The sequence below is a fragment of the Cervus elaphus genome, chromosome 12, assembly GCF_910594005.1.
Source record: "Cervus elaphus chromosome 12, mCerEla1.1, whole genome shotgun sequence".
In the NCBI taxonomy this organism is placed as follows: domain Eukaryota; kingdom Metazoa; phylum Chordata; class Mammalia; order Artiodactyla; family Cervidae; genus Cervus; species Cervus elaphus.
In genome coordinates this window covers 14190411-14212120 of record NC_057826.1, presented here as the reverse complement: position 1 = coordinate 14212120, position 21710 = coordinate 14190411, and the positions used below count along the sequence as shown (strand labels likewise).

General features: G+C 48.0%; 1 protein-coding gene across 2 annotated transcripts in view; it reads right to left on the bottom strand.

Annotated features, from left to right (window-relative positions):
• POMT2 (protein O-mannosyltransferase 2) overlaps positions 1–21710 on the bottom strand; it is a 44432-nt gene that overhangs the window by 6079 nt on the left and 16643 nt on the right. The window contains exons 5-15 of one of the 2 annotated variants that reach the window (XM_043919352.1): positions 20144–20252; positions 18137–18296; positions 14233–14339; positions 13262–13344; positions 11176–11285; positions 7155–7221; positions 4850–4922; positions 3068–3146; positions 1755–1906; positions 1228–1319; positions 95–171 (exon numbers count right to left, since the gene is read on the bottom strand). In XM_043919352.1, the coding sequence (XP_043775287.1) occupies positions 95–171; positions 1228–1319; positions 1755–1906; positions 3068–3146; positions 4850–4922; positions 7155–7221; positions 11176–11285; positions 13262–13344; positions 14233–14339; positions 18137–18296; positions 20144–20252 (1109 nt within the window). The remainder of the gene's footprint in view (positions 1–94; positions 172–1227; positions 1320–1754; positions 1907–3067; positions 3147–4849; positions 4923–7154; positions 7222–11175; positions 11286–13261; positions 13345–14232; positions 14340–18136; positions 18297–20143; positions 20253–21710) is intronic. The other variant, XM_043919353.1, reaches the window with a different exon arrangement.

Here is a 21710-nt window from a genome sequence, read left to right as displayed (position 1 = left end):
GCGGGCCTATAGCATGGTTACTGATCTGTGATCCAAATCTGCGGATGCCTGAGGGTTCTTAGAGAAGCTGCCCAGTGGGAAGGGGTCACAGTACCCGGATCATCACCATGTGGGACTCCAGCATTATCTCAGGGAAACTGGGCTGCAGCACTTCCAGGCTGATGTTCGGCACTGGAAAAAGAAAGACAGAGGCATGAACCTTCCTCACACAGCCTCTCCTCACAGCTGTCTGTCCATGGTATCCACTCTGCGGCCAGGGTCTGAGTGTAACCTTCCTGCCAAGTTAACAAGCCTGTGAGAGTGTTGAGGAATTCTCCATCATCCCCTCAGCCTGTAGCACTCAGCAGGAATTCTGAGGGAGGCAATGGCAACAGATGAAAAGCCCCGTCCCACCCCACCACCCACCGGAGGCGCCCACAGCCCTCAGGCCGTCACCCTTCATGACGGTGCTGCCCCAAAGGCTCCCACGCCTGAAGCAGTCTTCACACGTGAAGACTGAGACCCAGCCCATCCCATTCACCAAGGCATCCCCAGGGCCCCACACGGCTCCCAGCATACTCGTCAGTGAATTGTTTAATTAGCTAGTTAATTAGCTGGTTGGTTAAATTAGGTGGTAAGAAAGAAGTGGGAAGCATAAAGAAGAAAAATCAAGCCTAAAGGGGGTCGTTTAGGAGGCAGATGATGAGCTCAGAGACTTGTTGAGTTGAAGATGACAGTGGAACAGAAATGTCAAATTGGAGCCTGTGAGTATAAATACAGGATCGATCAAGGGCCGTGGCCATCACTTTCTGTAATAGCCTCGGCTGGATGTGAAGAGGGGAGGAGCCTACGCAGGGGCAGAAGGGGAAAGCACCAGCTTGCTCTGAGCCTTGAGGGTAGGGAGGTAACCACAGAGGGGACAGAGAGCCCAGAAGGAGGCAAGCAGTTGGACCTGCACTGCAGGCGGCAGGAAGAGTTAAATCCAGTGAGAGGCAACCAGCTCTGGCCCTGAGTGAGGCCACCGGTCACTTGTGGGAGAAGAGTTTAAGGAGTATAGGAAGTCTAAGTGGACAGAAAAAGGAGCTACCCATGTAGACAAGTCATATGAAGAGACTAGGTTTAAAAAAGGAAGAAAATGGCAACAATAAGATACTGTGGCAGCAGAGTCTGTAAAGGTTTATTTTCCTCAGATGAGTGTGACTTAGAGATGTTCCCTTCAGAGCCAGCCCAGGACATGACCTCACTCACATTTGGGATTGATATGGTCCTCCACATTCCAGATGGAGCTGAGGGTTTCCTTTAGGTATGGTGTGCATGTGACTTCCAACTGCTCCCAGCCCCTATGAAAAGGAGTCACAAATGTCTCTCAGAAGACCTGAAACTCACCAGACTGCAGTACTGTCAGCTGCATAGAACTCTTCTCTTTCCAACCTAGCGGCCATGTTCTTTCCAACCTCTCACTTTTCTATTCCATGACTATCCCAGAAGTAGTCTAGCCTACCACATGCACAGGTTAGAGACAGAGAACCAGAGAGTTATCACAGGCCAGAGACATAACTGCTCAACTATTACAACATGTAAACCACCACAGAAACTCTGGAGTGCTGGGCTCCATAAAGTTCTTGATGCCTTTTCTCTCTCCATCCACCACAAAGAAAAAGCAAACAAGAGGTGAACACTGATCATTCGGGAATGGAAGTCTGGGGCATTCTCCTTGTAAGTGTGAAAGGAAAAGCATGAGCCACTGCTGGGACGCCAAAACCCCAGAGACTTACCACTTGGGCAGGACCTTTCCCGAAGAGCCCAGGACACAACCTGTGACCAGATGGATGAGGCGAATTCGACTTCTCAGCACTTTGATTCGGTTTCCAAATTTTCTGTTTATAACCTCAATCCGCCAGAAGTCATTCGAGTCCCCTGACCCATTCTGCCACATAAATCAAGAAAAAAATACAAAGAAAATATTAATAAGATGACTTTAGAGAAGGCACATCAAAAAAGGGAGATGGTCAGCCTTTCAGATGCCATCATGTTACAGAGGTCAAAGGCCAAACTGGCCTAAGTGACTGAGGTGGGAAGGAGAAAAAGAGGGCCAGAGAAACATCCCAAGAGACATCCCACGTGACTGCCATTGCCCCAGGCCTCACTATCACAACCAAGAAAAGTAGTATGAAACCTGGAACCTGAAGTCCAATTCTTCACTCCACAGAACTACAGTTTAAGTTCTAAATAGACGCTGCTGCCCTGAAATTAAACTCAAGACATCACCACGAGCCATAAGAAATAAATTTGGGTCATTTGCATCCGTCACCATGGCCATATGGACACTCATCCACCTAAGGAATGTCTAGCCTAGATATCATACTGTGGAAATTAAGACAGTTGTGTCTAATTCACATCAGGAGATGCCCACCAGACAAAGATGAAGGTCAGAGTCTTGGCTCTAGTATAACATGGGATGAGCAAATGGAAGGATTGGGAACTCTACCTTAAGGAATCCAGAGTCTTTACTGAAGCACCAAAGCCCTTGGAAGGGAACTTAGACGGATAGTCATATATCTACCTTCCCACTAGGTGTTTTTGCTTTCAAACTCCTCTCCAAGTCGTAAGTACTCATAGAGCTTCCTCGATAAGCTGTATCACCCCAAGGAGTAAAAATCCAAAAGCAAGGTAGACAATATCCCTCTGCAGAACAGAGAGCTAATCCGTAAAAATAAAGCCAATGAGAATTTGGGATCTGGCAAAGGATAGACCTATATATTTCTCTGGCTTCATATTGTGGCCCTGTGGCTTCTGAGTACAATATGATTTTAAAAGAGACTCAAATAGTATTCATATTTGACATTTATTATGTGTCAGAACACAAAAATGGCATGGTTATTATAGGCAGCAAGAGATGGAAAAAAATAGACTTCACAGGCGGCCTTTCCCACAGCAAGCCTAGCCAAAAATCTGCATGCTAAGAGTCCCTGCGCAGTCAACCGTTAGGAACGTTCCGGAATGCTGGGAAGGCCATGCTCCACCTCACGGCCCTAAGCCAGGCCCCACAATGTTTGGCGTCCTGCTCACACTCGAGTGGCTCACTTACTATGCCATAGCCAGTGACCTGATAGTGCTTCCGGGTCAGGGGGGCCTCGTGATAGTGACTATGCAAGTTCCGAGAAGTCCTGGAAATGAAGAGAGAGAAGTGCCATTATCTTGAAGAAAAGAGATGTGTGATGTTTCTTCTTTTACCCAGGATATTCAGTCATCTGTTCAGGCCAGAAAAATTAGAATCCAAACTACTAAATCCAACATACCAGGACCTTCTTGCCCATCCACTCACAAGAAATACCCAGAGAGCTGGAGAGCTGCCCAAGCCAGGAGGGTCAGACCAGCAGGAGTACTGGACCACATGCCAAGAAAGAGGCTTCACTTTTTGTTCACCCGTAACTTGAGCTGGAGGGAGAGGGGATGACTGAACACGTCGGGGGTTTGAGGCAAACTAGTCTGACTTATGAGGCAGCTTTCGGGGGAAGAAAATTAAAATTTGTAATCCACATATGCCAGAGATAGGTAAACCTCCTCCCTCCCATCTGCTGTTTCTGCTCCTGTCAGTTTTACAAAGTGGGGATCTGTGCAGGAAGTGGAGGGTTTAACTGAGATTTTATTTACTTTGTGCTTTTGTAATAATCCTTACTTTTGGCCATAACAAGTAGTCAATGTTCATTATAAAAATAAAATTAAAATTTAAGTATCCATAAACCTGACTAGGGAAAAAACACTGCTTATATATAGATAGATAGATATAGATATATAAAATAACCACTGATTTTATTTTAAAAATCTGTATGTGATAATTCATATGAAACTTCTGCAGGGCTGCTTCTGTCATCTACTGTTCCCATTCATTTTGCACATAGTGCCCTATTTCCTTGAGTGTTTGGTTACTTTTTGGGTGCACTGTTACTGAAAAACTATTTATAGGAATGGATAACAATATTTCTTTCCCAAAAGAGGGTTCACATTTGCTTTTGGCCAGGCACCTAGGAGACATTACATCTAGGATTATGTTCATTTAAATTCATGCCTTGACAATTTTGAGACAATCCAGGTGAAATGAATTTGGATTGCAAATCCATGTGAAGATCAGCTGGTAATCACTACTTCTCAGGAACCAGATTTTGTCCCCCTGACAAACCTTAACCCCCAGGGCACCTTGACCTCCCAAGCAAACTCTGAATATAGGTAGATAGGGCAGATTTACCCTAACACCAAGCCTTTGGGGGTTACAAATCTGGAGTGAAGATTACAATAACTCACCACTTTGGGTGAGCCTAGAGCTTGGTCTTTAAAACTTCTTCTCTCAAGAGACAGTCAAAAACCAAAGCTCAAAACTCAAGATTGTAGGTTCAAGGCAGAAGGGGCCACAGCATCCCACTTTTTCTCTGTATTTCCCCTTTCACTGAGATTTTGACATAGTAACTCCTTACTATCTTGTTGGTTCTTTATGCTTTTCAGAAGATGTTTTTACATTGTTCTGGCATTTTTAGTTATTTTCAGGGAGAACACTGGAGAAATGAACTAATTTGCCATATTCAGAAACAGACTCCTATATTTTTTTAAAGGCAACCCCTTAAGAAGAAACTTTGGGCCATTCAAATACTGCTCCCTCCACCCTGGGTAAAGGGAAACTGAAAGGTACCCTCAAAGTCCAAAGCTTCCCAATGCCAAAACAGGCAAAGTAATCATTCTCCCATTTTAGCATAGCAGCCTTGCTCCTTTACTGGGGCCTCAGTCCACATCTGATTCTGTTTACTTCCAGCTTAAAAGAGGTCCCTACCTTTGGCACTCAAACCACTCATTTATGCTAAGCAGCAAATTTACTTACTCTTTGTGTTCTAGTCGAATGATGTCTCCATGTCTCACAAACTCCACTGGGAGTGAAGGGTCTAGGGGATCTGCTAAGAACAAACAAGCACTGATGTCCGAAATCGTTCACTCACTAGTATTAATCGAGGGCCTACCAGTAAAGAGTTATAGCATTTATATCGTGGTACATGTTTGAGGTGCTGACAGAAAGCTGTGGGACCAAAGCCAACTGTCTGAGAGGAGAAGGGAAGAGTGTCCCAGAGATAATGCTTGAAAAGACTCTTAAAAGAGAGGGAAAATTTTGTCAGGTGAACGAGTGGGGAAAAGGCACAGAGGTATGAAAGAGCAAAACTCATTTGATCAATGGCAAATGACTTCACATGGTTAGGGTGGGAGGGCAGAAAGGAGGGTGGGAATCGGCCAGGGGGTGGACAAGTGGGGCAAGACTGTGTACACCAGGCTGGGAAACGTGGCCTTTATCGGCCAAGCACTGAAGCCCCCGACTAGAGGATTTTTAAGCTGGGAAGATAAATAATAAGATTTTCCTTTGGGTAGTAAAAATAAAATCTTCCAAATATTAATTCCATGCAAATGACCAGTTGCACAGCTCTCTTCAAAATCAAATGTTAAACCCTGCATATTTTGCCAGTGATTATTTTGTCTCTGGCAATAGACTTGGTTAGTGTGAGCCAAAGAAAATGATGAAAGAAAAGGACTACTTCTATATCATCAAGATGTCAAGACCAATGAGGATCTAACGAAGTGATGACAGTGGAAAAGGAAAGTGGCAGTAATCGAAGCAACACAGAAGGATCCTTGCAAATTTCTGTCCCAGGAGTGGACATCAACACTCAAGGTCAGGAAAGACAGATCTGCCAGGACAAATCACTGGCTCACAAGAGAATTCGAGAACTCAACTGGAGAGATGCCCATTCCTACGCTGCCTTCTAAGGTCTCTTAAAAAGAATAATCAGCAAGATGACAGATCAGATACGTCAACGGGGAGGGAAGTTTTACTTCACCTGGGCCTGTGGGGGAGGGGCACTTATGGCCATAAAGAACTCAAAGACCTTCATCTAGACAGTTCCCACTTCCCAAGTGCTTGAGGCAACCTGCCTTCACATGACTCCTTCCTCACTGGGTGAAATGCAGCCACCTTAACCTGGAAGCTACAACAGCGTAACAGAACAGGGATGTTTAAAGATTTGGCCTGTGCCCGCCCACGTGACTTTAGAAAGAAAGCTGGTCTTCCCTCATAAATCCTCATTGCAATAGACCACTTATATTTGGCCTGTTAAGCACCAGTCTTATAAGGGTACAGAACAGACCCGGCAGGGGAACCTGGCAGGCTACAGTCCACAGGGTCACAAAGAGCTGGACATGACTGAAACGACTGAGCACGCAGGCACACAACGGTGTCAGAGTTTGTATTACTGAGGAGTAGGTACAAAGACACTGGTCACATCGGTCACGTTTCTAGCCAGAAAACCATGGCAATAGGAGGAGCTGGGGAAAGGAACAGAGAAGATGAATTTAGATGAGAAGTTGCCACTTCCCACGAAGACCAGGAGCAGCTGACTCGAGACAGGCTGAGCCAGGTGGTGTTTGCCGAGGAGTCACAGTGAACATCTGCGGCATAAGACAATTGGAAAGTGAGCGGGAGATGTTTTGTTCTCTTCTCAACTGCAGCAGAAGGCACAGTCTGCAGGTAGCCAGCTGTCTGTCCAAAAAACAGAAGATACAGACACAGCCCTTGTCACAAAGCCCCAGGAGCCCAACAGGTGTGCTTCAGAGCTGCTTCGCCCAGGCCAGAAAGAGGCAGCTGTGCAGGCCTAGACAAGCCCAGCCACAGGGCTGGCAGGCCCCCGGGTCTCCCACTGACTGGCCCAGGCCTGGGACGAGCAGTGGGCAGCAGCCCTCTATCACACCCAGACAGCCAAGCCACACTACACGCTGGGGTCTGCAAGGCTTGCTGTGCTCCGAATCAGACACGAGAGCAGCGACTGTGTGTCCCCGATACGTGCCCAGGGAACCTCATCCAGACCACGCCTGAGCCTCGGCCTGCTCTCTGGCTTCAAAACGACAGCTCTCAGGGCCCAGTCGTATCACTCTTGCTCACTGCTTATCCCTAGACCAACCACAGTCCTTGGGACATAGCGGGGGCTCAATAAATCACTGTTGAAAGGATAACTGAGATCAGTGAAGATGGCAAAGAATGCTCAGGAAAGCCCATCCTAGAACCATTCTTTTGGAAGCATGAGAAATGTTGAGGAGGGCTCAGAGTAAGTAACAATAGAAGAAGCATCAGTTCTCTGCTGCATTACCTGAGTTCGAATTATGCTTCTTGATAATCCATAGGTTGTTGTAGTCCTTGTGCAAATAGGTGGTGACCTGGGTGGGGTGGGGGAAGGAGGAGGAGGTGGGAGGGAGGAGAGCGTCACCATCAGCGCAGTCGGCCACAGGACAGTCAGCAACGAGCCAGGACTGCTCCGGGCTCTCTCAGAAGCCCCAGCCACCCCCCCGAGGGGCCATGTTTCCCAACGGGTTCAGAAACAGCGATTGGTTAAGTGCAGTTCTCTCCTTCCTTCGGCACTTAGAGGCATCTTCCCACAAAAGCCCTTTTGATTGGTCTCTTTCTGCCTCCCTGCATCCTGTCTTTCAAGTTCCAGCCTCCTAGAGGCAGGAATCATGACAACACAGTGTAACGCAGTCTACAGCACCCAAAGAGGATTTAGTGCCTTTTAAAAAGTCATCAAGACCATGCCTCAAACTCTCTAAATGAAAAATTCAGGCTGTTATGTTTTCGAGAATGTGCCCAAATGAAATGGAAAAAGTTCTGTTAATATCTTGTCCTAGAAGCCTAAAATTTTAGCCATAGCCATTTTGTATATGCTAATTTTTTAAAATGGTGTGTGTGTGTGCCCGTGCACACGTATGTAATGCTGCAATTAATCTACCAGCAAAAGTCTTGGGAACCCCAATAACAAAGGAATAGTTAACATGATGGAATGTCCACAGGAAAGAACTTTACACAGAAAACATTTCATGTTTTTTTTACCAGCACAGGAAAAGGCTTATAAAATGCTGCTGTTGGAAACAGCTACCATCTATTGCCAGGCCCTGTGCTAAGCACTGGGCAGGTCTCATCTCTAGGCTGTGGGTACGATGCTTACCCTCACCTTACAAGGAAACTGAGGCTGAGCAATTCCACTCAAGGTCACGCAGCTTGTCAGCTCGAGAGATAGGATTCAAACCCAGCCAGCTAATCCCAAGCTCCCAGGATAGACTACATGCATACTATCATGTCAAGCAGGTAAACAAGCACATAAATACCCAGAAGCAACAGAAATAAACGCCTCTCTTACAATGTGAGTTTTAATAACTCCAGTTGGATAAAACATGACATTTACTTCCAAAGTGATTTGGAATTAGCATACAGAAAAAAAACTATGCATCTATTATGTCTGCTTTGTTTCAGTGGCTCTTGCTTTCTCAGAAAAAATTAGGGACAACAGTATTAAGAACATACAAGAAGTTAAAAGTTTGGCAGCCACAGAGAAATTAAGTCCAAACTCTGGAACGAAAGCCCATACAGCTGCTGCCCCCAGCCTGAGCTTACTCAAGGGTGCTAAGGTTTGCGGCACTCACAGGTGCACCCTGTGCTCTTTGTTTACAAAAATCCTTATCGTTAAAATTCCTACTAGGAAAGTCATTTATTTATTATGAATATAGTCCATGACCTCTTTTTCCCACTGAAACATTTATTTTTACAATGAAGTTTCTTTATAATACGAGGTCTCCTAGGAACATAGGTATCCTATTACAATAGAATGTTGTACATCAATCTACATGGATAAACACTGGTCCTCAGATTATGTCTAACTTTTTTTTTTTAATACTTTTCTACATTTTCCAGTTTTACTTTACAAACATTATGCTTTAAAAATATTTAAAAATCAAGACCTAGAGTTGCTGACAAGACACTGACCTAGAGGGCAGGGAAGGCTACTAGAGGCTGTTAAAGTCCAACCCCCTGTTTACTGATGGGGACACGGGAGGAAGGCTCGGAGACTCAGTCAGCGGCAAAGGCAGACCCTCTGTCCCTTGGCCTACATGCTCGCTCTAGATGATTCTCACAACCTCATGCTCCACCCATGGGCTTCAAGGGGTAACACTAAGACCAGCTTCAGAGGGCCTTTCAGAACACGGCTCTTTGCACAGTATGAGTGAGTGAGTGTTAGTTGCTCAGTCATATCTGACTCTTTGGCGACCCCATGGATTGCAGCCTGCCAAGGCTCCCCTGTCCATGGGATTCTCCAGGCCAGAATACTGGAGTGGATTGCCATTCCCTTCTCCAGGGGGTGTTCCTGACCCAGCGGTTGAACTCGGGTCTCCTGCAGTTGCAGGCAGATTCTTTACTACCTGAGGCACCAGGGAAGTCACAGTATAGAGGGTCCCTTTCGCCACATCTGTTACTACATGACATCAGTAGCAAGGTAACACCACAGAAGGGCAAATTGTATGTTAGACTCCTGTGGAAAGCTTAAAACTGAAACAAAAATACACAAGGCATGGGCCCCATCCCAGACTGATTACGCAAGAATCTCAGAATTTTTTAAAAGCTCTCCAGTGGATTCTATGAAAAAAGTGCAGTCAGGGCTGAGAACCACCGCACTAGAGAGAAGCAAAGAGCCCAGAGTGGGAAACTGATACAAAAACCCAATACTCTGGGTCAACTTTCTAGTAAATAAGGAAATAATAATAAAACACTTTGAGATGCAACAGTTTCTCACAGAGTAAAGATTTAGCCCATTTTGCAGGAAGAGAAATCACACTTTAAGCTTCTCAGACAGCAGCCAGCCCTGCAACCCCCTCCTCCCTCTCTCTCCTCAGGTCACCGGATCTGCGAGCTCAGCCCTGACCACACCACAGAAGCCTCCTGGTCAGAGCTGCTAGGCCTCCTTCTCCACGTTCTCTGCAGCACCTGAGCTGCCGGCGTCTCCTGCCCCTGGAGACTCTGCCGGGCCCTCCCCTCCTCCTCTCCTCCAGCCTCCCCGTCCACTCCCTCCTTCTCAGCTGCTCCCCCAGTGCCACGCTGAGCGCCTTTAACGCTGCTTTACACACTGCCCTCCCCTCTGCACACCCCTTCAGGGCAATGTCACTGTGTCACTAACACCTGTATGCTACACACTCACATCTCCTTCCTGAGACAAGCCCCAGGCCTAGAACACACACCAAAAACTCATCTCCAAAGCCATGCTTCCTCCTCCATTTCTGATTACGGTGAACCAGCATCATCACACATACACCTTGACCTCCTGGCCTCCAGACTACAGACCTGATACAGCTCACCCCTGACATCTGTCAGTCTCTGGGCCCTGAATCGCTCCCCTCCTCTCCCTGAGGTCTGTTCACTGTCCTTTGTTGTGATTATTGCCTCTGGTCTGTTCCTCCTTCCAATCCATCACACTCCTGCTAGAGCTGTCTTTCTAAACTAGCAACCAAATCACATCTTATCTCTTAATAAATTTCAATGCCTCCCCAGTGTTGGCAGAGCAAAATTAAATCTACTGGAGGCCCCTTCACGAGCCGGCCCCACCAACCTCTCCAACACCCTCTCCCTCTCAGGCACTGTCCCCACAGCCACACCGACCACCCCGTCACGTGGACACGGACAGGGTCCCTCACTCGTTCAGATGATACTCATGGCTAACCCTTCAACGAGCACTTCACATGGATTATCTCCCTCAATCCTCACAGCAAACTTATGACAGAGAGAAGTACCGTTTTATTTTCCCTAATTTAAAGATGAGCCCATGGAAGCACAGAAAGGTTAAGGAATTTGTTCAAAGTCACACTCTTGTGGAACCAGGATTCAAACTCAGATACACAAGTCTGGTTCCCAGGCCTGTGTTTTTAACCCATAAAGGTTATAAACTCATCATCCACTCTGTGCTGGCCACCGAGCTAGGCACCTCAGCCTCCCAGAAGCCAGCAGTCGGACAGCAAGGAGAGAGGAGGAAGGACGCGCTCCCAGTTCAATGGGAAGAGGGTTACCGCACAGGCTCGTCAAGGGTGCCGAGAAAGCCGCCCACACCAGACACACCTGACCCAGGACCAGGAAGAGGCGGGACGTGGTGGTTAGAGGGGAGGTCCCCAGTGGAAGCCTGGGAAGCTGGAGTTAGCTAGGGGGAAGAGGAAAGGGTGCAGGAGGGGGCAGGATGTTCCAAGCAGGGGAAACAGTGTGGGACAGGACGGGAAGGCAAAAAGGGAAGGGCGGGTTTTGTTTGGGCACGGCGATCAGCGCGGTGCGGCCGCGGCACGAGTACACGGAGGGCCACTGACCTGCTGCTGGCGGGCGCCGACGCCCTCGGGGTAGAAGTGCCTGTGTGAGTGGAGGTAGCCGATGGCCATCCGCAGGTTCTTCACGGTGATCACGGAGCCGTAGGCCAGGTCTGCGAGGGGAGGGCAGCAGATGGCATGAGCTGGCCCGGGTGGATGTGGCCCCTGACTGGGCGGGGGGCGGCGCTGAAGCCACAGGAGCCCCCAGCCCTCTAACAGACTCCGCTGGGCCCAGGACTGCAGAAAGCAGGACACGCAGCTGCCTCCTCATCCCAAGGGAGTCACCTCAAGAGGGAGGTGACCACAGTCTCACCTGAGCCCTCCCCGGCCCTCCCCACCCCGAAGCACTTCAGAAGAGGCTGGGTATTCACAATGCTATTATCAAAACACTGTTTATAATAGCAAAGGCTAGAAACAACTTGTCCCTTAGTCAAGGTCTACTATGTACATTCCATGGAATGAAGAAGGAGAAATTATTTATGTCTTCGTCTTGAATGTTCTCCAAGATATAACGTTATGAGATAGAGGCTGTCAAGATAGACTTTTCACTGTATATCATTTTGTGCCTTTTGAATCTACCACATGCAGTAGTTGCTCAGTGGTATTTTGGGTTTTAAATCTGAATTTAAGGGAAAAAAAAACCCAGAGTAAACAGCTTACCCAAGAGCATCCATCTGTCCCACACAGGCCCTGGGTTACGGGAAAGGAGCCTCTTTGCTGAGAACTGCCCCTCCTCTGCACGCTCTGCAGTATGGCTGCCCGCCCTTCCCCACTCCAGGGAACCAGGTCTCACTGCACCAGTGCTGGCCGCTCCTGTCCTCCTCTGTTCTCTCATTTGGGTCAAAAGAATCAATTTCACAGTGGATGCAAAGGCGGAGGAGGCCTGGCAGAGTCCAGTCTTGGGGACGATGACCTCACACACTGACCAGCATAGGACGAAGTGCCCATGTTCCAGCAAAGGTGTGACAATGTGTGACATGGTGGGAGCCCAGTGAAGGGAGGAATAAATTCTTGCCCAAAGAGTGAGAAGAGGATGGCTTAAAGAAGAGAGTGTAACTGAACTGGGCCTTTTAAATGGCAAGTAGCTAACCCCACAGAACCATCCTTCCAAGGCCTCATGCTGGCCAACACACACAGCCCCGCACGCTGCTGGCCACGGCTGCGTCTTGATTAGGCTGTCTCCCTCCTCAACCCCACGCTCCCTCCTGGATTGCTCCTGCAAAGCCCTTCACCCGTGCTCCCCAGTGACCTGACCTCTTCCTGTCCTCTCCTCTTTCTACAGCTTCGTCTCAGACCACTGCCAATGCCCAGCATCAACTGTCCCTTTCCAAAGGACTCCTCTGAAAACCTCAGCTCCAAGCCCACAGGCCCCGTGGCATGGATTTCCTCAAGCTTCTCAAAGCCAACCTCTCTAACGTGGAACCCAATGTCTATCTTTCCAAGCCAATTTTTACCTGCTTTCCTATTTCTCATTCCTTCCAGTCTGGGCGGGCCCACTGTGTTCCAGGCCCTAGAGAGACCACAGGACATTGTCCATGACTCCAGGAAGCAATCTCCTGGGCCCCGCTTATCTCACTGTGTGCCTCTAATCCCTGTCCCCTGACCCCTACAGACGTGATCTCTTGCACCTTCGATCCCCACAGCTCTGCGCTCCCTCTTTATATACTTAGCACACACGGCCACATCATGTAGAGATCCTACTCCAGGCCCTACAGCCTCCAACATGGCTAACACGTGCTCAACTACTCTCTGTCAACAGTGAATGGATGTGAACTGCAGGACACTCTGGTCGGAACTGACCATTAGCCCCAAACGGGCTCATTCCCCCTGCCCCCAGGTTCTCGGTGTTGTCTTCCCATAGCCACATCGGACAAGTCATCTTCTGATCAAAGAGCTCACTGCTCAGGACGCCCTCCTCTGCACTTTCTCTGTCCCTGATCACTGTCATGAGTGCTCAGACCAGATTTCACTGGTTCTTTCTCCCACACCGCCATCTAAAATAACTCAGGCTATCATATCGTCTTTTCCAATCCAACTCCCAGGAATCCCTCCTGCCCTTTTCTCTTCGTAAAGGCCAAGAGACACTCACGTTCTGGAATGGATGCGTTGTGAAGGTTGTTTCCTGAAAGCCGGGCCTGGAAGGCAGAACTGAAAAAGCCATCACCGGGACCGCTGTGGGGAGGGCAGAGCAGAAGGGAGCAGAGTTAGAGGAGTGAAATTACGACTTCCCAGGAGCCCTGGGAAGAGCTCTGCGAGGTTGGTTTAAAAGATGTACAAGGGAGTGGTGGGCTTCCCAGGTGGTGCAGAGGTAAAGAATCCGCCCACCAGTGCAGGAGATGGGGATTCAATCCCTGGGTTGGGAAGATTCCCTGAAGGAGGAAATGGCATACCACTCCAGTATTCTTGTCTGGGAAATCCCACGGACTGAGGAGCCTAGCGGGCTACTGCCCATGGGGCCACGAAAGAGCCAGACACGACTGAGCAACTGAGCATGTATGCACCAGGGAGTGGCGGTCCGGTGTCATGGACAGACACAGGGGATGGAGTCAGGGAAACTGGGGTCCACGTAACAGCTCCCCGACTAGTTAGGTGAATTTTGTAAGATACCTGGCCTCATTTACTCTCAACATCTCATTTATAAATCGGGGATTTTAAAAAATTAAAAGAATTGTTATGACTAAGTAAGATAAAGTACACAAAACGCTGAGCACAGTTCTGACACAGTTGCTACCTGCTAAATGGGAGCTGCTGGTGTCCTTGTTTTTTTTTTTTTTTGGTGTCCTTGTTATTATTACCCTCACTCCAGCTGTACGTGCTCATGGTCCCCCATCCCTGTTAGCACAAGGGGACTGTTTTTAGGGATAAAAGGCAGTTTGGCTACAAAGGTCTTCTCTTCTTCCTTCAGGCCAGGGTACCCAGAAGACAGAACCCAGGAGGAAACCAACCCTGGGTCCCCTTCGGGTCATCCCAACCACAGACCTAGGAAATCACGCAGCTCCTCCATGGGCTTAGAGACAAGAGAAGGACAGAAGCAAGACACTGGCAAGGCTCTGGTGGTACCTTTTATTCAACACCATGAAGTGGACAGCGTAGGTGGCGATGTAGAGAGCCAGTGGCAGCACTATGAGGCACAGGATGCGAGCGGTCAGATGTTTTCCCAAGGTCACCTGTAAACAGAGTCAGTACCAGTGTTGGGCATAGGAGGCTTTACTATGCCTTATGCTTGACGTGTGTGTTATTTCTAAGTATTCACATGTAAGTCATTGGAGAAGGAAAAGGCAACCCACTCCAGTATTCTCGCCTGGAAAATTCCATGGAGAGAGGAACGTGTGGGCTACAGTCCATGGGGTCACAAAGGATTGGCCACGACTGAGCACATCAGCACATATGTCAGTCATAATCAGAAACAACTGAAAAACTAACAGCCATCAAGAGAAAAAGGTCTGTGGAAACCCTAAGCCTTCTTATAACACCCAACCAACCAAGCACTGCTGGGGGCGGACACTGGCCAGCCCTCCATGGCCTGGCCACACGCTCACCCAGGGCCCTGGGCTCTCCCCAGGCTGCTGACAAGACGTGACCTGCATCTTCAGCATCATCACTCCTCACCCCCTCTACCTCCCAGTACCACTGACACCCTGCGCTTTCCCTACACTTCTTGCACTGCACCGGCCCCACCCAACACGTGAACATGAATAAATGCTCCTGGTCTTAACTTTGGGCCTCAGCTTTCCCCCAGAAGCCTTCCTAGAGTGCCTCAGCCTGGGCTCGCGTCCTTCTCTGTGCTCTCACAGCACTTGTTGGCTGGAATGTGACTTATATTTTTCTTTTCATTCTTATTTCTCTCTCTCTCCATTGTCTCTAGAGGACAGGAATCTTGTTTTCAGTTCAGTTCAGTCAGTTCAGTCGCTCAGACATGTCAGACTCTTTGAGACCCCATGAATCGCAGCACGCCAGGCCTACCTGTCCATCACCAACTCCCGGAGTTTACTCAAACTCAAGGCCATTGAGTTGATGATGCCATCCAACCATCTCATCCTCTGTCGTCCCCTTCTCCTCCTGCCCTCAATCCTTCCCAGCATCAGGGTCTTTTCCAATGAGTCAGCTCTTCGCATCAGGTCGCCAAAGTATTGGAGTCTCAGCTTCAACATCAGTCCTTCCAGTGAACACCCAGGACTAAGCTCTTTAAGGATGGACTGGTTGGATCTCCTTGCAGTCCAAGGGACTCTCAAGAGTCTTCTCCAGCACCACAGTTCAAAAGCATCAATTCTTTGGCACTCAGGTTTCTTTACAGCCCAACTCTCACATCCATACATGACTACTGGAAAAACCATAGCCTTGACTAGATGTACCTTTGTTGGCAAAGTAATGTCTCTGCTTTTTAATATGCTGTCTAGGTTGGTCATAACTTTCCTTCCAAGGAGTAAGCGTCTTTTAATTTCATGGCTGCAATCACCATCTGCAGTGATTTTGGAGCCAGGAAAAATAAAGTCAGCCACTGTCTCCATTGTTTCCCCATCTATTTGCCATGAAGTGATGGGACCGGATGCCATGATATTAGTTTCTGAATGTTGAGTTTTAAGCCAACTTTTTCACTCTCCTCTTTCACTTTCCTCAAGAGGCTCTTTAGGTCTTCACTTTCTGCCATAAGGGTGGTGTCATCTGCATATCTGAGGTTATTGACATTTTTCCCGGCAATCTTGATTCCAGCTTGTGCTTCCTGCAGCCCAGCATTTCTCATGATGTACTCTGCATATAAGTTAAGTAAGCAGGGTGACAATATACAGCCTTGATGTGCTCCTTTTCCTATTTGGAACCAGTCTGTTTTTCCATGTCCAGTTCTAACTGTTGCTTCCTGACCTGCATACAGGTTTCTCAAGAGGCAGGTCAGGTGGTCTGGTATTCCCATCTCTTTCAGAATTTTCCACAGTTTATTGTGATCCACACAGTCAAAGGCTTTGGCATAGTCAATAAAGCAGAAATAGATGTTATTCTGGAACTCTCTTGCTTTTTCGATGATCCAGCAGATGTTGGCAATTTGACCTCTTGTTCCTCTGCCTTTTCTAAAACCAGCTTGAACATCTGGAAGTTCACGGTTCATGTATTGCTGAAGCCTGGCTTGGAGAATTTTGAGCATTACTTTACTAGTGTGTGAGATGAGTGCAATTATGCGGTAGTTTGAGCATTCTTTGGCATTGCCTTTCTTTGGGATTGAAATGAATACTGACCTTTTCCAGTCCTGTGGCCACTGCTGAGTTTTCCAAATTTGCTGGCATATTGAGTGCAGCACTTTCACAGCATCATCTTCCAGGATTTGAAATAGCTCAACTGGAATTCCATCACTTCCACTAGCTTTGTTCATAGTGATGCTTCCTAAGGCCCACTTGACTTCACATTCCAGGATGTCTGGCACAGTGATCACACCACTGTGATTATCTGGGTCATGAAGATCTTTTTTGTACAGTTCTTCTGTGTATTCTTGCCACCTCTTCTTAATATCTTCTGCTTCTGTTAGGTCCATACCATTTCTGTCCTTTATTGAGCCCATCTTTGCATGAAATGTTCCCTTGGTATCTCGAATTATCTTGAAGAGATCTCTAGTCTTTCCCATTCTGTTGTTTTCCTCTATTTCTTTGCATTGATCATGAGGAAGGCTTTCTTATCTCTCCTTGCTATTCTTTGGAACTCTGCATTCAAATGGGTATATCTTTCCTTTTCACCTTTGCTTTTCCCTTCCCTTCTTTTCACAGCTATTTGTAAGGCCTCCTCAGACATCCATTTTGCTTTTTTGCATTTCTTATTCTTGGGGATGGTCTTGATCCCTGTCTCCTGTACAATGTCATGAACCTCCATCCATAGTTCACCAGGCACTCTGTCTGTCAGATCTAGTCCCTTAAATCTATTTCTCACTTCCACTGTATAGTCATAAGGCATTTGATTTAAGTCATACCTGAATGGTCTAGTGGTTTTCTCCACTTTCTTTAATTTCAGTCTGAATTTCATCTGCATATTCTGGGTCTTACACTCAGTAGATGGTCTGTCTATATTTTCTAAATGAACTTGTTGGGACTTGGGGCCAGAAGTGATGGAGAGGTGTTACAGCAAAGCAGTAGATATGGAGTCAGCCTCTCCTTTCTGAATCCTAGACCTCCCTTTCACTACTTGTATGACCTTGGGAACAATATCACCTTTCTAGGTCTGTTTCCCTCATTTGTCAAGGGGGTAATAACTACCTTCCTCACGGGACTGTTATGAGGAGGAAATGAGATGATAAAGGTAAAGCATTTTCCATAGTGCAGGACACAGAGTCAGCTCTTAATAAATAATACTGTAATAAACTGTAAGGCTCTTACTGGCCTCCAAGTCCAGAGACTCTGGGTCAGGAAGAGAAAACTAAGTTCAGAAAGTCAGCCCATCGAGTTTACTCAAGGCCCTGCAGTCAGTGTCTGCCACACACATGGCTGAGCCCAGCGGAACAGGATCCCCTTGGGTCATTTGTTGTTGTTCAGTTGCTAAGTCACGTACGACTCTTTGCGACCCCATGGACTGCAGCACACCAGGCTTCCCTGTCCTTTACTATCTCCCGAAGCTTGCTCAAACCCACGTCCATTGAGTTGGTGATGCCATCCAACCATCTCACCCTCTGTCGCCCCCTTCTCCTCTTGCCCTCAGTCTTTCCCAGCATCAGGGTTTCTTCCAATGAGTCATTTGTAGAGCATTTAAAAACCAATGCAGGAATGAAAGCCAAAAGAGAACCCCAAGGATGTCAGTCCATCCTCTCCGTTTCTCCCTCTCCAGCCCGTGGGTCATGGCCCAGCCCCTGCTGCCCTGCACCCTCCAGAGGGCCATTGGATCCAGCCTGCCTGGGGCCCAGAACACAGCCATTCTGCCCCCTGCAGCAGAAGTGGAGAAAGGTCGCTGGTTCTAGGAGCAAAGACATTTCTACAAGCACTTGGGTTCTCACCATTGAAAGACTGAGGTCTCCAAACAGGTGCCAAAGGTCTGAAAGGGTGTTCCACCCCACTTGCAGGATGATGAAGAGGCCAACAAACTTGACCCCCAGAGCGCCAGCCAGATTAATGCCGGTCAGGCTGAGCCAGAACCACCAGGGGGCAGAGAAGGGCCTGAAAACCAACAAGACGCAGAGTTCAGCTTGGTGGCTGGAACCAAACTCAACAGCAAGCACAGCAGCGGGGAGGGGCAGAGGTCCCCCGACTCTCAGAGGCTGCCCTGTGGCCTTTCTCACGAGGGCTCCCAACCTCAGGGCCCACACATGGCGCCGAGGCAGATGTGGTCTGTGAAACCCGAGACTGCGGGAGCACCATGTGGGAGCACCGTGTGAGAGCACGATTCTTCTGGGGAGGAGGGTCATGGCAGCCCTGGCGAAGTAAGTAAGGGGTGTCAAGTAAGCAAGAGCTTATTCTTCAGTGGTGACCAATCAAGTGGAAGGAAAAGGAAAATCCAGAGAAGCCCACTGGATTCAGGCAGACCATCCCCTGTAAAAGCCAGCAATTACTGAGTGTTACTATGTGTTAGGCATTGTTCTGAGCATTTTACGTGTGTGTGTGTGTGTGTGTGTGTGTGTGTGTGTGTGTGTGTGTGTGTGTGTGGCATTGTTCTGAGCATTTTACGTGTGTGTGTGTGTGTGTGTGTGTGTGTGTGTGTGTGTGGTCAGTCGCTCAGTCATGTCCGACTCTTTGCAACCCCAACAGGTTGTACCCTGCTAGGTTCCTCTGTCCATGGGATTTTTCCAGCAAGCATACTGGAGTGGGTTGCCATTTCCTCCTCCAGGTGATCTTCCCGACCCAGGGATGGAGCACGCGTCTCCTGCATTGACAGGTGGATTCTTTACCGCTGAGCCACCAGGGAAGCCCCATTACCGCACCCCGTATTAACCCATTAACTTTCACTACAACCCCATGGAGGCAGAGCCTGTCATCAGCCTCTTCTTCCAGACGAGGACTCGAGGCACAGAGAGGTCGTGTAACACAGCCACCCGCAGTGGAGCGTGGTGCTAAGCCAGGCGGTCGGTTCCAAGGTCTGCTGTACTAGAGCACTTAGTGCTCAGAGCTGCAGACCCCCCCGCTCCCCACCCTCACCCCCACCAGGGCAAATGCTCCCCAACAGTCAAGACCTATGTGTTCCTGAACCCTCAGCTCTGGGCACAGTACCTGGCACAGTCTGTATTTAAGAAACGGCAGGTGGGAGGGGATATGGTGCAGGCGGAAGACAAGCCAAACCCAGAGAGAGCTGGAGGTCACGGCCTGGCTGCAGTGAAATCAGGTTGCTTCTGGAAAAGCCTTGGCAGAGCCAGCTCTTCTGGTTTGGATGCAATGATCTATTCTACTCTCTTAGAGGTGAAGGATGATCTGGAAAGGACTCTTCTGGAAGAAGACCAGGCCCTCCAGAGCAGCTTTAGGGCTGACCAGGGCCTGCAGGGATCCTCTTGGTCCATGTGGACCCTTCAAGCCAACCTCTGTGTACATCATTCCCATCCTTGGATCAGAACTGAGGACAGGGAGACAGTTCCCAGGCAACACCTACTCTGGTGCCCTCCCCTCTAGGACAGAGCACATGAAGAATGAAGTTGTCCTGGGATCTCCTAACCAGCACTGGTGCTGAGGAGTGGCTAGCTGGTGGGGTGGGGGAAGGCATTAGGACCCCTTCATAAAGTAACATAAACCCCTACCCAAATCCACCCCTGTTGTAAAAATAACAAGGCTCTTGAAAAAGACAACTGATATTTTCTTAGTCTTAGGAAAGCAAAAATAAAAGTATCTACAGAAAACTTCTATAAATCTATTTTTATGATCTAAAATGGGCAATCTAAAATATTTTAAAGTATACTTGCCTGAAATTCAGCTTCAAGACAAGTCCTCTAGGCACTGTACCCACCCCGCCCCTGGACGTTATAGAAACTCTAGAGCTGCCACAGCTTCTGACATCCCCTCCCAGAGATGGTGTTGCTGACCTGTTGGCACAGGAGTTGTACTTGACCATGCTCAGCATGGCAGCCATGATGAAGAACATCAAGATGGGGTCAAGGAGGATGTACTGGGACAGAGTAAGGCATCCTGTGTCTGAAAAACATGAGCTCAGTGGTCAAAAAGTGGAATCAGAGATGGGCCACCCTGAAAACAAAACACCCCAGCATTAAGAAACAGTCCCCATTGGGCTTAACCTCACGTAAGCATTTGTGCAGTCAGGATTAGATGGGCAAGTGAGTCAACTGGAAAGCGGAAGGACACAGCTTTGGGATACACCAAAGACCAATGATATGAAAGAGCATCTCACACTTTCAGCCCGTTGACCCCAGAAGGGATCAAATCATTCATTCAGACAGAGTGATCCTGAGACAAGGGCTCTTGCTAACTGCCACCATCCAAAGTTCTGCCATCATGCTTGCTGCTGCTGCTGCTGCTGCTAAGTCGCTTCGGTCGTGTCCAACTCTGTGCGACCCCATAGATGGTAGCCCATCAGGCTCTACCGTCCCTGAGATTCTCCAGGCAAGAGTACTGGAGTGGGTTGCCATTGCCTTCTCCAGCCATCATGCTTACACAGCCATAAACTACATATACCCAGGATAGAATCTTAACCATTTCACATGAGGTCTCTGTTGGGAGTTGACTCTCCATGCAGGTGCTGAAGTGATTTTCTTTTTTTAAACAAAATTTCATTACATCATGGCCTGGCTTAAGTCTTTCAATGTCTTCCCATCTCACTCAGACTAAAAACTCCTCAAGATGGCCATGGTCTCCCTACCCATCCAGCCTCCTCTGCTCTTGCGCTCTGCTCTGGCCTCATCTTCTTACTGTTCTCTGAATCCACCAAGGGCTGCCTCGCACCAGAACCACAGTACATGCTGTCCCCTCAGATATCTGCTCAAGGCCACATCCTCAGGGGGCTCTTCACTGACCCCCCTACCTAAAACAGAATCACCCCATATTACTCTATTCTTTACCCTATCCTCTTTTCTATGTTGTACTTACTGTTTAAAATGTTACACTACAGACTTACTAATTTACTTGCTTATTTGTCATCTGCCCCATTAGTAAGCAAGCTCCATGATAGTCCTGTCTCATCAGCATAACCTCTGAGGCCAAGAAAGTGGCTTAGCACAGAATACATGCTTGAAAGTAGTTGTTGAATGAAAAATGAATAAATGAACTACCGAGGAGGGAAATTAAAGACCCAAGGAAAAAGCCACCAGGTCCTCTAGAGGGAAATTCTATAATCTTGCAACCTTATCTGTCAGAGCAAAGTCAGAATCATCCCTAAAGTAACCATCTAAACTGGTTTGGACTTCTTTAAATGTTAAGCTCTATGAGGTCATGAATTCACTCTCATATGAGCCAGGCTAGCAACAGAATCAGTTTCTACAGATCAACTCTCAATTATCCATATGAGGATTATCCACAGAAATAATTTAAATTTCCATTTTGTTTTCCTCTGTCACCCAGGTGCTTCGGAGGCATATGCCCTTGCATTCAGGTGAAATTAGTTTAAGGAATGCAAACTAATCTTGAGAGTAACTAAGA